At 35.4% G+C, this 13,318-nt stretch overlaps 1 protein-coding gene across 4 annotated transcripts in view; it reads right to left on the bottom strand.

Annotated features, from left to right (window-relative positions):
* LOC111514388 (very long chain fatty acid elongase AAEL008004) overlaps positions 1-13,318 on the bottom strand; it is a 201,237-nt gene that overhangs the window by 40,612 nt on the left and 147,307 nt on the right. For 3 of the 4 annotated variants that reach the window (XM_074172314.1, XM_074172312.1, XM_074172313.1), the window contains one exon: positions 597-664. In XM_074172314.1, coding sequence (XP_074028415.1) covers positions 597-654 — 58 coding nt within the window. In that variant the 5' untranslated portion in view covers positions 655-664. Of the gene's footprint in view, positions 1-596; positions 665-10,752; positions 11,117-13,318 lie in introns of those variants that run through there. The other variant, XM_074172315.1, reaches the window with a different exon arrangement.

The following is a 13,318-nucleotide window of genomic DNA, read 5'->3' as shown; positions in this document are numbered from 1 at the left end:
GGGCAGTTCTTATTTTATATTCATTATACGTTAGAGATTCCAGTGCTACCTTTCAGAAACAGGCACTTTTCCATATGACTTTAGTTTTCTTCATCTCATTCACCTTCACACATATTGAAAAAGGAATTTTTTTATTAAGAATTGATAAAGCGATGAATTTTATCAGTTGTTTTTTTGCAGACTTCACACCCTTGTCAGTCATAATGTACACATTCGCGAATAAAAATAAGTCCTCATTAGGTTATTGTAGTGAGAGCTGCCGACATGAAGTTATAATTTCTTTTGGCGTTGATTATCGAAGGTTATTTCTTCTGTCAAATGCCACCTCCTGAGACCCTCCTTGTGCGGGATATGAGTTTTCTGCTGACTCGTGCACATTTTCTCTTAATAGAGATACAAAAATGGTCGCCAGTTAATATACAGCTAGATGAAAATACTGTGTCCAGCTGAGCATTTCGTACAAAAAAAGACCTACTTCGTAAAAAAAATTGGTTTCGAAAATAATCCTAAAGTTAAACTATACTAACTGTTCAAAGGACATGAATTCTCATATCACGAAACAATCAAATAAAAATAAATGATAATTAAATACAAACCTTGATATTTATTCAACATATTATTGAAATCCCTCATTGTATTCACTATAACAGCCATGTTGATTTATCTGAAACAAAAATATATGATAGTATTTCCAATCAAAATTTAATGTTCTAATTTCAATGAAATATGCACAAGAGTTTTTTCGTTCCGACAGGGAACCTGTCTAAATGCATACGATGTTCATATCATGTTCTGGATAGTCTATGCAAGTGTGACAAAAATCTTACTCCAAACAACCCATTATTTTTTTTAAAATGAATCACTGTGTTGATGATTAGCAAATACATTTTTGAGCCAGCTAGGACCATCATGGCTATTCGCATTCTCAACAGCCATGTAACATAGCATAACAATTGATCTCTCAACATATCCACCTGATTACGCACTTTTTATATTGGTAACGCTCAAGTAAGTTCTAATTTATTCATATTTATCATTATCAAAACATGAGTCTGTGAGAAATTGGGGAAAGCAGGGTGGCCTTGAGCTGGCGATAAAAACGCACCTGATTTGAAAAATTTACTTATTTTCGATTTCACGAGCAAATATTCTTGTGTGATAGTGATAGTGAATCATATGTGGATAATATAACGGAAGATTATTTCCGAAAAAATCCTCTATTATCTAATGCAAATAGGAGAAAGTTTTCCGTGGAATTGCAAATTATCTGATACAGCACACTACTATAATAAAAAATAATGAAGTAGCCTACATACCTGACTATTTCGATCACAGAAAATGAATTTTTCGTATTCACCTAAATAATTGGTCAAAGTCTTAGCGATATAGAAAATTTACCAAAATTCACGAAAAACAAAAAAAAATGAAAAACATCCAACCTTTACTTATTGTGAAAGAAACATGACCCGTATCCAACCTCTCAAAGCAAACTTCTTTTCATGACCAAATTGAAGTTAAAGATATCAACTGAAACATTTTGAATAATCAACATTTTAATCCAGCCCTTGCAACTTCGAAATTAATTGAGGAATTGTTGAATAAAATCGCTATCTACAGTTTCCAATTCCACTCAAACCTAATTACCTCAGGCTGATGAAAGGTTTAAAAAAAGTAAGCCTCACGAGAGTTACAATCAGACATCATCATAACACGTAAGAGCTACAATAATAAAATTAAGAATGATGGCTGTATCAAAAAAACATACGTTTTAGGAACATTAATGTTATATGTTGTTAGTGAGTAACATGAATATTTGGAAACATTCATCTCTTCTTATGTTCCTACCCAGAAGAATCTAATAAATTCCCGACGGAAAACAACTACTTCTCGGGCTGATACCATGATGAACAATCAATTAAGTTACCAGAAGATAGTTTCGACGATGCTTCTTGTTCCTCTAGCAGTAGTACCACGCTGAAATCTATCGAGCGAATCACCGAAAGTCCGGTTTCAGCCTATTACGCTTCATCAGTGCAGGTAAGATCGGAGCCAACCATACATGTGCCTGGGACTCGACTGACTTCAAACGTGGCTTGAATGCATGTATGATAACTTCGTGTGAGAGAGAGAGAGAGGATTTTTAACTAGTAACTAGTAACAGATACATCTAGTGGACGAATCCTAAAAAGCAGGAAAAACAGTCCATGTACCAATGACTCTAACAAAAGTCAAATAAGTCCGATGACTGTAAACATATCGTTTGTAGAGGGTGTGAATTCGTTCACATTGGTTGAATTGAATGACCTGATACGAGAGAAATTATATGCAGCTAACCAGATTTTATTAACGTTGATTCTCTCTTCCCTTCAGCTGAAATTATTTATGTGTTCGTCATCCTGAATTTTTATCGCCTCCCTATATAGTATTGGATAGTAACTCAGTTCTATCGAGGACTTGGGTCTCTTCAAATGCGATAAGGTGGGAACCATCTCTGAGTGCGTATTTCACTCCTGCTGATTTATTGGTATACATCAGGCGAGAGGGTTTGATGCATCTGCGAACCTGGGAATCTTCAAATGGAACTCAATTATTTAAAAATTGCCTTCAAAGTCAATGGGTATAGATAGCGAAACCGATTTTGAGCGGGCAATATTACCCAGAAAGGAGAATGCCAACGCTATTCTAAATAGGCATGCCAGCAAAAAAGTTTTCCTGCCAAATGTGGTGAATATTATCGACAACTGGATCGGGGGAGTTCTGGAGAAACATAACATGAAATCGAAATTCAGGTTAACTGAATCGAAGAGAGTCTAAGGTCAGCTTAGGACCCCAGTGGGTCAGATACATTGACTTATTAAACTTCAACAAGTGAGTACAACGTGTGCTTTGTTACGCACTACTCAAATAATATTAGGTACCCTTATTCATCTGAGGTGCGTGAACTCGTACCCAAGCTCAAGTGTCAGTTGGGGTGGGTACACGAGATTAATTTCATTTGATTTTTCTGGATTGATTTAAATGTGCGCCACTAGTTATCAATGAGCCAGTCTTAACTTGTAGACTGCCCAGAATGACTGGGTATGAACAGACAAATCGGAACGATATAAAGCTGATTAACAATTATATCACAAAAATAGACAGGTTATGCATATCGGTACAAATAACTAAATAATCTATTCACACAAAGGAAAGGAGTACCCCTAAACATCTAATATGTATTTACTCACAACAAAAAAAAAAGCAAAACAAACTCAGCTAACGCGCCGCAGTGACGTCACGTTGTCGCTTACAAGTTACCTTAGTTACAAAACACATAATAATTTTTTTTTAAAAGAACGTCATTGAAATTCTCTTCAGAATTCCTATTTCTCTTATTTCAACTGTAATCTTATATCTTTATTTTTTTTCTATTTTATTTGTATTGTCCTTGCTTGAATTACTGAACCAGAGGGCTTGAATAAAATAGTATTGATCAATAATTCATTAAACCTGGGAGGCCATTTCAAAACTTGCAATTTGTATAAATCAACATTCCTAACAACTACATGTTCTACGGTTTTCTCCGGAGAATTCAGACGGGAAATTGAGTTAAGAGCTACCGATTTCACTTGACCAATATTGCATATAGAAGCAACTGTGTTACGTAATTTATCAGCTTTGAACTGTACAAAAAAACCAACTATACCAAATGGTTACGTAAACAAGGTGAAGTAAAGGGTTATGCTCACAGCTAGCCTGAACAGGGAGAGAGGGGTGGGTTCCTGAAATACTAGGTGTCACTTTAACGGGCGCCAATAGATTCAAATATTTAACACTGACTCAAATACAGAAATTAGAGATATTGAATCTATAAGATCTACTCTAAAAAGTAACCAATTGATAATGAACTTTGGCAGGTAACAATTAGAAAGACTACTGTATCAATTTAATAGAAATATATTATATACTGGCTTATCTATAAATATATAATGAGATATAATGGATGAGATCTGTATTGTACCTAGGTCTTCGTCCAGTCCCCTAAAGACATTACGCAAAACTTACATAACTAATACAAATGACAGAAAACATTTAAACAATATTCGCTGAGAGTAATTCCCCGTTGATGATTACTAAATGTAGATATTGGCCCGTGGAAGTTACGGAAAGAAAAATAAATGATCAAGAACAAATTCCGCTATGCGTTACTTAGCCAGATTTCTGGATTGTACGGAGTACTGCACTTCCTGGAACGGGTGTTCACTTCCTTAATTATATCCTTACGAGGCGACCATGAATATTACGGTATTGCTACCAGCGAATGATATATATTCTCTTCCGAGTAACTTTTATTTCCTCGAGATGATTTCAATATATGGGGTTTAACGCCTCCGATTACCGATTCCCTAATAATCACGAGACGTTGACTTCCTTTTCCACAAAAAAAAAAAAGGACTGATATCTAAAATCCTCCGTAGAGACAAATCGATAGTTGATAATCTAATCCGACGAATTAATCAACCAAATATCACTGTCGAAAGGAACACCGATCAATTAAAACCGCCTAAAGCGTTAAATATGCAATCGATAGAATTCAGCGTTCAAGACATTCGAGCCATTTTCTGAATAAAAAAAAATTCTCCAATCCCTTTTTTTCTACCCGATAGTTCCTATCGCTACAAACAAAAGGTTTTCTCGTTTCATCGATGATGGCAGCAGCTCTCGTATGCGATATGAAAGATAATTGAAATGTATTCCTGGTTGACTACCTTTTAGGAGTTTTTCTAAAATTTTACGGATAACGTAACACTTCCCTCACTTTCTCAAAAAAAAATGAACCAATATCTATTTCAACAAACTAACATTTTTTTTTCAATCCAACTTCAGATCTTTGATATGCCACGAACCTAACGAACGACTGTTTCGAAATCAGCTAGTTATTATACATTGGTAGATAGTTTTTTTAGCTTCCCCTGGAGATAATCAGCAGCATCAGACAACTTTTTATTTCTTTTCCAAACCACTTGCTCAACCGTTAAGGAGAGAGGACGGTGACGAAGATTGTACCTTTGTGCACTGGCCGAGTACGACTGTTTCAGTTTTGCCTCAACTTTAGCACATAAATCTTGGATTTCCTGAACATGGTTTGCCAAATTATGTCTTGGTGCCAAAACCAACGGCTGATCCTGTGAACCATTGCCTTGTCTGAATATTTTACCTGACATATGAATTTCTCTGCCGAAATTCAAATAAGACGGACTATATCCTGTAATTTCATGAACAGCTGTTCGTAAAGCAAAACCTATCTGATGGAGTTTTTTATCCCAACGTTGAGATACATTTATGTAACTACGAATCATAGTTTTGAGAGTCTCCTATCAACTCTTTCTGTTGGGTTTGCATGAGGACTATACTGCTCATTGAAACAGATTCGACAATCATACGATTCACACATTTTCTTGAAATTTTTCGAAACGTACTGCTTCCCATTATCACAGAGTAGGCGCTCTGGGACACCAAAGACCATGAATACATTTTCTTCAATGAATTTAGTGCAAGCCTCGCTAGTAGCCGTATTTAAAAGACAAAGCATAGTGAATTTCGTAAAGAGGTCAGTAACAACCAAGACAAATCGATGTCGTCTATGAGATAGAGGCATAGGACCAATCAGATCAGTAGCGACAACTTCTAATGGCTTGGAAACAATACGACTCGACATAACACCAAATGGAGGCTTTTGATCTGATTTCTGAGATTTACAAATTTCACATTTCCTAACATACCCTAAAATATCACTATTCATGCCTGGCCAATAATAAAGGTTAGAAATTCTTTTCCTAGTTTTATAATAACCAAGATGACCAGCGCAAGGTTCGTCATGGTTTTCATGAAACACAGCCAAGCGTAGGTTTTTGGGGACCACTTGTTTCCAGTCCGCATTGTCGTCAAACACTGGTGCATCTGAATTGACAAATTTATATACCTTGTTTTCTGACACTTTCCACTTGGGATATTTTTCTGGTTGGGATATAATATTAGACCTCAATCGATTATACCATGTATCAACATCATTTGGGTCAACATCAACGAATGCGACCTCTGGAGATTTTGAAACAGCCCTTGATAAAACGTCAGGAAGAGAATGAAATTTCCCACTACGATGAATAACATCAAAATCGTAACCCTGTAATCGTAACGCCCATCGAGCTAATCTCCCGGAAGGATTTTGCAATTTGTGAAGGTAACGAAGAGATGAATGATCTGTTACTACCGTGAATTTTGTTCCTTCGATATAGGGTCTGAATTTCTCTATTCCAAAAAAAAAAACAGCCAAACATTCTAATTCCGTTGTGGAATAGCAAGTTTCGGCAGGCGTTACGGTATTGCTAGCATACGATACGACTCGTTCTCCGTCCTCGAAATTTTGAGACAAAACACAGCCCAGTCCTATCTGTGGAGGAAAAACTGACGAGAATAATCTGGAGATGTCAGAATGGGAGCTGGAATCAACAACTGTTTTATATTCTGAAAGGTGGTCTCACATCCTGATGACCAGACGAATTTACAATTCTTACGTGTCAGCTTAGTTAGTGGAGCAACGCAAGATGAAAAATTCGGAACAAACCGACGATACCACGATATCTTACCCACAAAACGTCGAACCTCTTTGACTCCTTTTGGAGTAGGATAACAAACCATTGACTTAATTTTGGCTGGGTCCGTATGGAGTCCGTCTTTTGTAACGAGATAACCCATAGCTTCTGAAACACATTTCTCAAAGATTTCAAGTGTTGGTCGAAATCAAGAGTAGCTATGATAATGTCGTCCAAGTATTCAAAAACAAATTCTTCCAGCTCTGGACCTAATATTGTGTCAATGAGATTTTGCCAAGTGGCTGAACTGTTATGTAACCCAAACGGCATCCGAATAAACTGGTACAGTCCTCGAGACGGAACAGTAAACGCAGTTTTCTCTTTACTTTAATCTTCCAGCAAAATCTGGTGACAGGCACTTCTAATATCGATGGAAGAAAAATATCTGGCATTATTCAAACGAGCAAGAATATTGTTGACATACGAAAGCGGGTAAGCATCTCTTCGGGTGACTGCATTTACTTTGCGAAAATCGATACAAAACCTATAGTCTCCATTAGATTTCTTAACCATCACCACCGGACTTGACCACGCAGATTTCGATGGTTCAATAATCCCTAGCGATAACATTTCGTCAATCTCCTGAATAAAAGGCGAGCACGGATAATACCTCTGTTTTATTGGGGGACTATCACCAGTATCAATAACATGTTTCACGCCCTTAACGCATCCTAAACTATGCCCCATTTGATCGAGAAAGAATTGAACTAATTCGCGTACCTGTGCCTTTTGACCCATTACCAAATACTGAGAACTATTTTCAATCTCACATATAGATTCATCTGGTTTTGCTAAAGTGAAAGTGTTATCACGAAAAGAAGAAACAATATCCATGACCCTCCAAAAATCAATTCCAAAAATAATTTCTTCACTTAAATCTATAGCTACTAAACATTCAATCAAATTAATTTTTTGTTCCAGCACAATCGGAACATTAACTATACCTAAAACTGTACACTTATTCCCATTAGCCATCGTGACTGTTTGGATGCTATCTTCTAATGACAAATTCAATTTTGATAATTTTTGCCACCCCGTGCGACCAATACAAGTTTGTGAGGCTCCAGAGTCTAGTAGACCTTGAAAAGGAATACCATAAATACATACATTCAAATAAGGTCTTGGATCCTTTTCGTGATGTAAAAAGTGCCGATATCCTATCTTTCTTGTATTCACCCTGTACAAAAATTTTCCAAGACTCCCGTGAGTCATCTATAGGTTTATATGATAATGTTAATTTTGAAATCCCCGTCGATTGATGTGGTGACGGCGGTCTGCAAACCCGTTTTTTGAACTACAACAACACGAATATTTGGTAACATTCGGCCTGCCACATAGAAAACAAAATTGTTTCGATCTAGGTAAGGTACACTGAGAAAAACCATGTCCCGTGGAATTACAATTCCAACATTTTGTCCCAGCTGAAACTGTTCGAGTAGGATGGAGGGTACACTAGAGGGAGTTTCGTAAGCTAAATCTGGTTCAAGAAGACAGACTGATTTCAGCATTTTTGACTTAAAGACTAAGTCCCGAGAAATCTCAATTATTTTACATTTTTCGCGAAGTTCATCTATGTTTTTAGTAGTAACCAAGGATAATCTATCAATAAAATAAGGGTCGATATTACGATGCAAAGTATTCAATTTATCTTGTTCACTTGGAGGCTCCGGTAATCTGTTGAACATATTAATCATACACGCGAAATATTCACCCACCTTTTCCATAGGCTTTTGCCTTCGTTTACGAATTTCATTCCACAATTCAATTTGATAGTCGTGACCCAAATATTCAGCTCTTAATTCTCGCGTAAAAATATCCCATGTACTAATTTTTAGTCTCGCGGACCTATACCATATTAATGCTTTATCTGTTGATAAATCTTTCAGGGAAGCGAGCAAATCTTGTTCGGATACATGACGTGACTTTTTGTACTCTTGAACTCTTTCTAAAAATGCATTAACGCTAAGGGTATTACGTTTACCCGAAAATGAAATATTCCATTCATGAACAGGAGTAGAAGATGGTTTATAACTATTATTTAAATGTACAGAAGATAAATGATCACGATTAGGTACTACATTATCAGTAACAGCAGTAGTTAACGTCGCATCGAATTGTTCTTCTAAACTTGATAATTGACGAAAAACATTGGTTTTTGCATTAGCTAATTCTTTATCATTTTGTGGCACTTTCACTCTCTCCAATCGCGCAAAGAGATGTTTGAGCTTCGCCTCTAAATATTTAGCATCACTACTTTTCTGTTTAACATTGGGACGAGAGATCAAAAAGTCATTCAAAGCAATTATTTTTCCATTACAAACATCTATTTCATCCGTGGGATTCGGACTAAAGGAGGCGTGATACTCTACTGTTCCGAATTCATCTTTATCCGATAATTCTTTCAATTTATCACGCATCGACCTGACCGTTTCTCCCTCTGTATTTAAATAACCCCTAACGTTGAGTTCATAAATCAATTCATCGCGAACTAGTCCTGAACAATCCATTTTTAAGCATGAAATTTATATACACGGTAAAATAGGAAAATACCAAAATTAAATTTTATTGAAGCTCCCGTACTATTGAAATAACTTTTAGAAACAAAATTGATCAAATAATACTCCAACGAGCCAGTATCTTTCACATAGAATGCTTATTTTTCTAACTCGATATAAAATCAAACAAATAAACAAGCCTTGCTATAAAACCAAGGTAGGTACTTAAAATAAAAACAAACAACCTCTTTTTTTGTTCCTATAATTATCTACCGTTTCAAATTATTGATTTTGAAAAATTTCGAATAACTATACATTTCCTGGAAATACTGCCAAAAGATTTATTAGAACTCCACGCCAAGGGTGCCAATTTCACTACTTGTTACGTAATTTATCAGCTTTGAACTGTACAAAAAAACCAACCATACCAAATGGTTACGTAAACAAGGTGAAGTAAATGGTTATGCTCACAGCTAGCCTGAACAGGGAGAGAAGGTTGAGTTCCTAAAATACTAGGTGTCACTTTAACGGGCGCCAATAGATTCAAATATTTAACCCTGACTCAAAATAAAGAAATTAGAGAAATTTAATCTATAAGATCTATTCTAAATAGTAACCAATTGATAATGAACTTTGGCAGGTAACAATTAGAAAGACTACGGTATCAATTTAATATATAATGAATAAAACAAGATTTAAAATGGTTGGGGGGGTTTCGATTAGAAAATCCTCATGAGAGGAAAGAAGAGTGGATGAGATCTGTATTGTACCTAGGTCTTCGTCCAGTCCCCTAAAGACATTACGCAAAACTAACATAACTAATACAAATTACAGAAAACATTTAAACACTATTCGCTGAGAGTAATTCCCCGTTGATGATTACTAAATGTAGATATTGGCCCGTGGAAGTTACGGAAAGCAAAATAAATGATCAAGAACAAATTCCGCTATGCGGTACTTAGCCAGATTTCTGGATTGTACGGAGTACTGCACTTCCTGGAACGGGTGTTCACTTATATCCTTACGAGGCGACCATGACTATTATATTGCTACCAGCGAATGATATATATTATCTTCCGAGTAACTTTTATTTCCTCGAGATGATTTCAATATATGGGGTTAAACGCCTCCGATTACATATTGCCTAATAATCGCGAGACGTCGACTTCCTTTTCCACAAAAAAAAGGACTGATATCTAAAATCCTCCGTAGAGACAAATCGACAGTTGATAATCTAATCCGACGAATTATTCAACCAATTATCACTGTCGAAAGGAACAGTGATCAATTAAAACCGCCTAAAGCGTAAAATATACAATCGACAGAATTCAGCGTTCAAGACATTCGAGCCATTTTCTGAATTAAAAAAAATTATCCAATCCCTTTTTTACTACCCGATAGTTCTTATCGCTACAAACAAAAGGTTTCCTCGTTTCATCGATGATGGCAGCAGCTCTCGTATGCGATATGAAAGATAATTGAAATGTATTCCTGGTTGCCTACCTTTCAGGAGTTTTTCTAAAATTTCACGGATAATGTAACAACTGGTTACTTCATTAACTTCCACTTTATAGTGTTCCCTCACTGGAACACTATAAACTGCACAAAAAAATAAAGTCACTCACCAGTTGCTCTTGAATACGTATTAAGTTACTTCTTGAGGGTCCTTACGTCCACAAAACCTCTCGTATCCAAAATAAGTAGCAAAGGAAAAGGCACAATTGCTTATCCAGTATTTTATCCGCCCTGTAGTGAATGCTATTGGCGGAACGCTCTTCCTAATATCGCTTTGAAATGCTTCTCCCCACAGATACTAGACTCTACCACAACCAAGAGCAGAGACAACGATGAAAAACAATTCCTTCTTAACTTTCAAGCACATTCTACTCCTACATAACGTTCCTACTCGAGTTCTCACTTTAGTGCCCTTCCCTATTCTTGTAAGTCAAGTAAATAAGTTATATTGCTTCAAATCTTATTGCACAATAGAGAAAAGGGTACAATTCCGAAATACCAACACACACACGACCAGAAGAGAACTTGTTTATCAAAACCCAGATTAGCTGTTCGCTTTTTTTCTTTTCTTTTCAAGGAACGAATTCTCCACTTGGACGAGCTGCCAGCGAACGACGATCGGCTTATCGGACCAATTTAGTTTTTGAAGTTACGGGGTGGACCATCCAAACCGTAACAGCCTTAAAATACAGCTTCCAGTTACATAACTACATTTTTTATATATTTCAATAGATGAAATGATGACCTTGTAATTCTGAATGTATTTCATCCAAATAATTGTCTGTTACACCTGTTTAATCAATACTATATTTCTCGTGATCTTTGTTCACTTGTCTCATTTATCCAGATAGACATGCAATATAAGATGTACATACGTTAAACACGCCACATATACTTGAAACATGTCAGTATATGAAGCTACGTTTTTCCCAAATTATTATTTCGATTTATGCCGTTGTCGATAGGAAATTATTTTAAATTAAAAGAATATATTTTTAGGAGAGACAAATTTTTAGGAAAGAAAGATTTTGACTTTCTACTTCTGGTAGTGGATACAAAAAGTGTGAGAATCTTCCAAACAAAGGAGGGAAGCAATCAATTTCAAAAATTACCTTTTTGCAAAGATGTAGATAAAGAATCAGTGGTTTGGTGCAATGCATATTGAAGTAAAATTCAGAAATAGCAACTGTGTATAGTAATCAAATTTCGTTTTAATCTCAACAGCACGCTCTGAAAATTATTGATGTGCAATGCATATTAGATGAACAAAATTGGCGCACGAGAATAACTCCAATATTTTCTATTGCATCACAATCGTTCATTTTATTTGCATAAAAACCAAACTGCTCTCATATAACAATTAACTGGTTTATATCCTGAAAAAAAACGACAATTGAAAAATTAAATTAACTTTCAAATGAAGGATCAGTGTTTTGTTTATGGATTTTATACCATAATTATGTTCTTTTTGAATAAAAATGCAATATATTGAAAATAATGTAATGAAACATATTACATGTTTTCATCTAGAAAACTCAAGTAATAATGATTTAGGATAACAAAATAACTATCTTCATTCAGGTACAAAACCCTTCTTGTTCTTAAAACTCGGGTACTTGGCAAGGGCTGTGACGATCGAGTTCTTAGAATTTATTAGTCGGGTGCGACTAGACAACACGATAGTCCCATGAATATAGGCACATTTTACGTAACAATCAGGTTTTTTGCTAATATAGAAGTATTCAACAAGTGCAGGGTCAAAGACTCTTTGAATATTATGGTAGAATATTCCTGGACAATTTGTCATTTCTTGGTAGGTATATTTTTGAAGTGAGTTGAACTATTATGAGAAATTGATAATTATTGGTATTTGAATTGGATCCTAACAGGTATTTATGTGATTGAGTGGTATTTTTTTTATTGACAAAATGTATTCCATTAATAGTGGTAACTTTCATTCAAGGGTTTTGAAAAAATACTAATAATAGAATGTTTTTGCTAGGAAAACAAAAGAAGAATGTCGGTTTAGGTATACTTCTTCATTGACTAATAACTTCCAAATATTTGACCGAACGAGACCATAAAATGCTATTAACCTCCTTATATCTGAAAACAATACTCAGTTAAACTGAAATAGTGAATGAAAGGGTAGGCCCTGCGAATTTTTGTAATGAGTTCTTTAAAATTTAATCGATCCGTCTTTCCGAAAAATTTCAGAAAATGTTGAGGAAAAAATATTTTTGTTAGTGTTTTGTCAAGTGTTACAACAATTCAAATTGTATGTGATGGAATTGTTGACACAATTAATTAAGAAAATTAAGTCTATATAATAGCTTTTTCGGGCGTGTTTAATACAAACTCAATTTCTTAATTTTTCTCATCCTTTGGCACCTACCTTTCCTGGTCTCATAATGTTAATGTATTGTAACCTTATATTATGTAGATTATAACGGAATTAAATCACCTTCATCGCAATAATTGCGAATTAAATCACCTTCATACAATAATTGCGAAAATGTTTGAATAATTTCTAACACCAGCTTCTCTCTTCCCAAAACATTATCATTCATTGTGTATCACTAGCAGAATTTTGCATAACAAAATACTCTTTGGAGTTTGTCAAGCAACATTAATATGGTTTCAACCTTCAACTGTCACAATATGAACATCGATACT

The sequence above is a fragment of the Leptinotarsa decemlineata genome, unplaced genomic scaffold (assembly GCF_025532065.1).
Source record: "Leptinotarsa decemlineata unplaced genomic scaffold, Ldec_3_MD MMD2_tig00000090_RagTag_RagTag, whole genome shotgun sequence".
Lineage (NCBI taxonomy): Eukaryota > Metazoa > Arthropoda > Insecta > Coleoptera > Chrysomelidae > Leptinotarsa > Leptinotarsa decemlineata.
The sequence above is the reverse complement of the archived record's forward strand: the minus strand, read 5'-3'. Positions and strand labels throughout refer to the sequence as shown.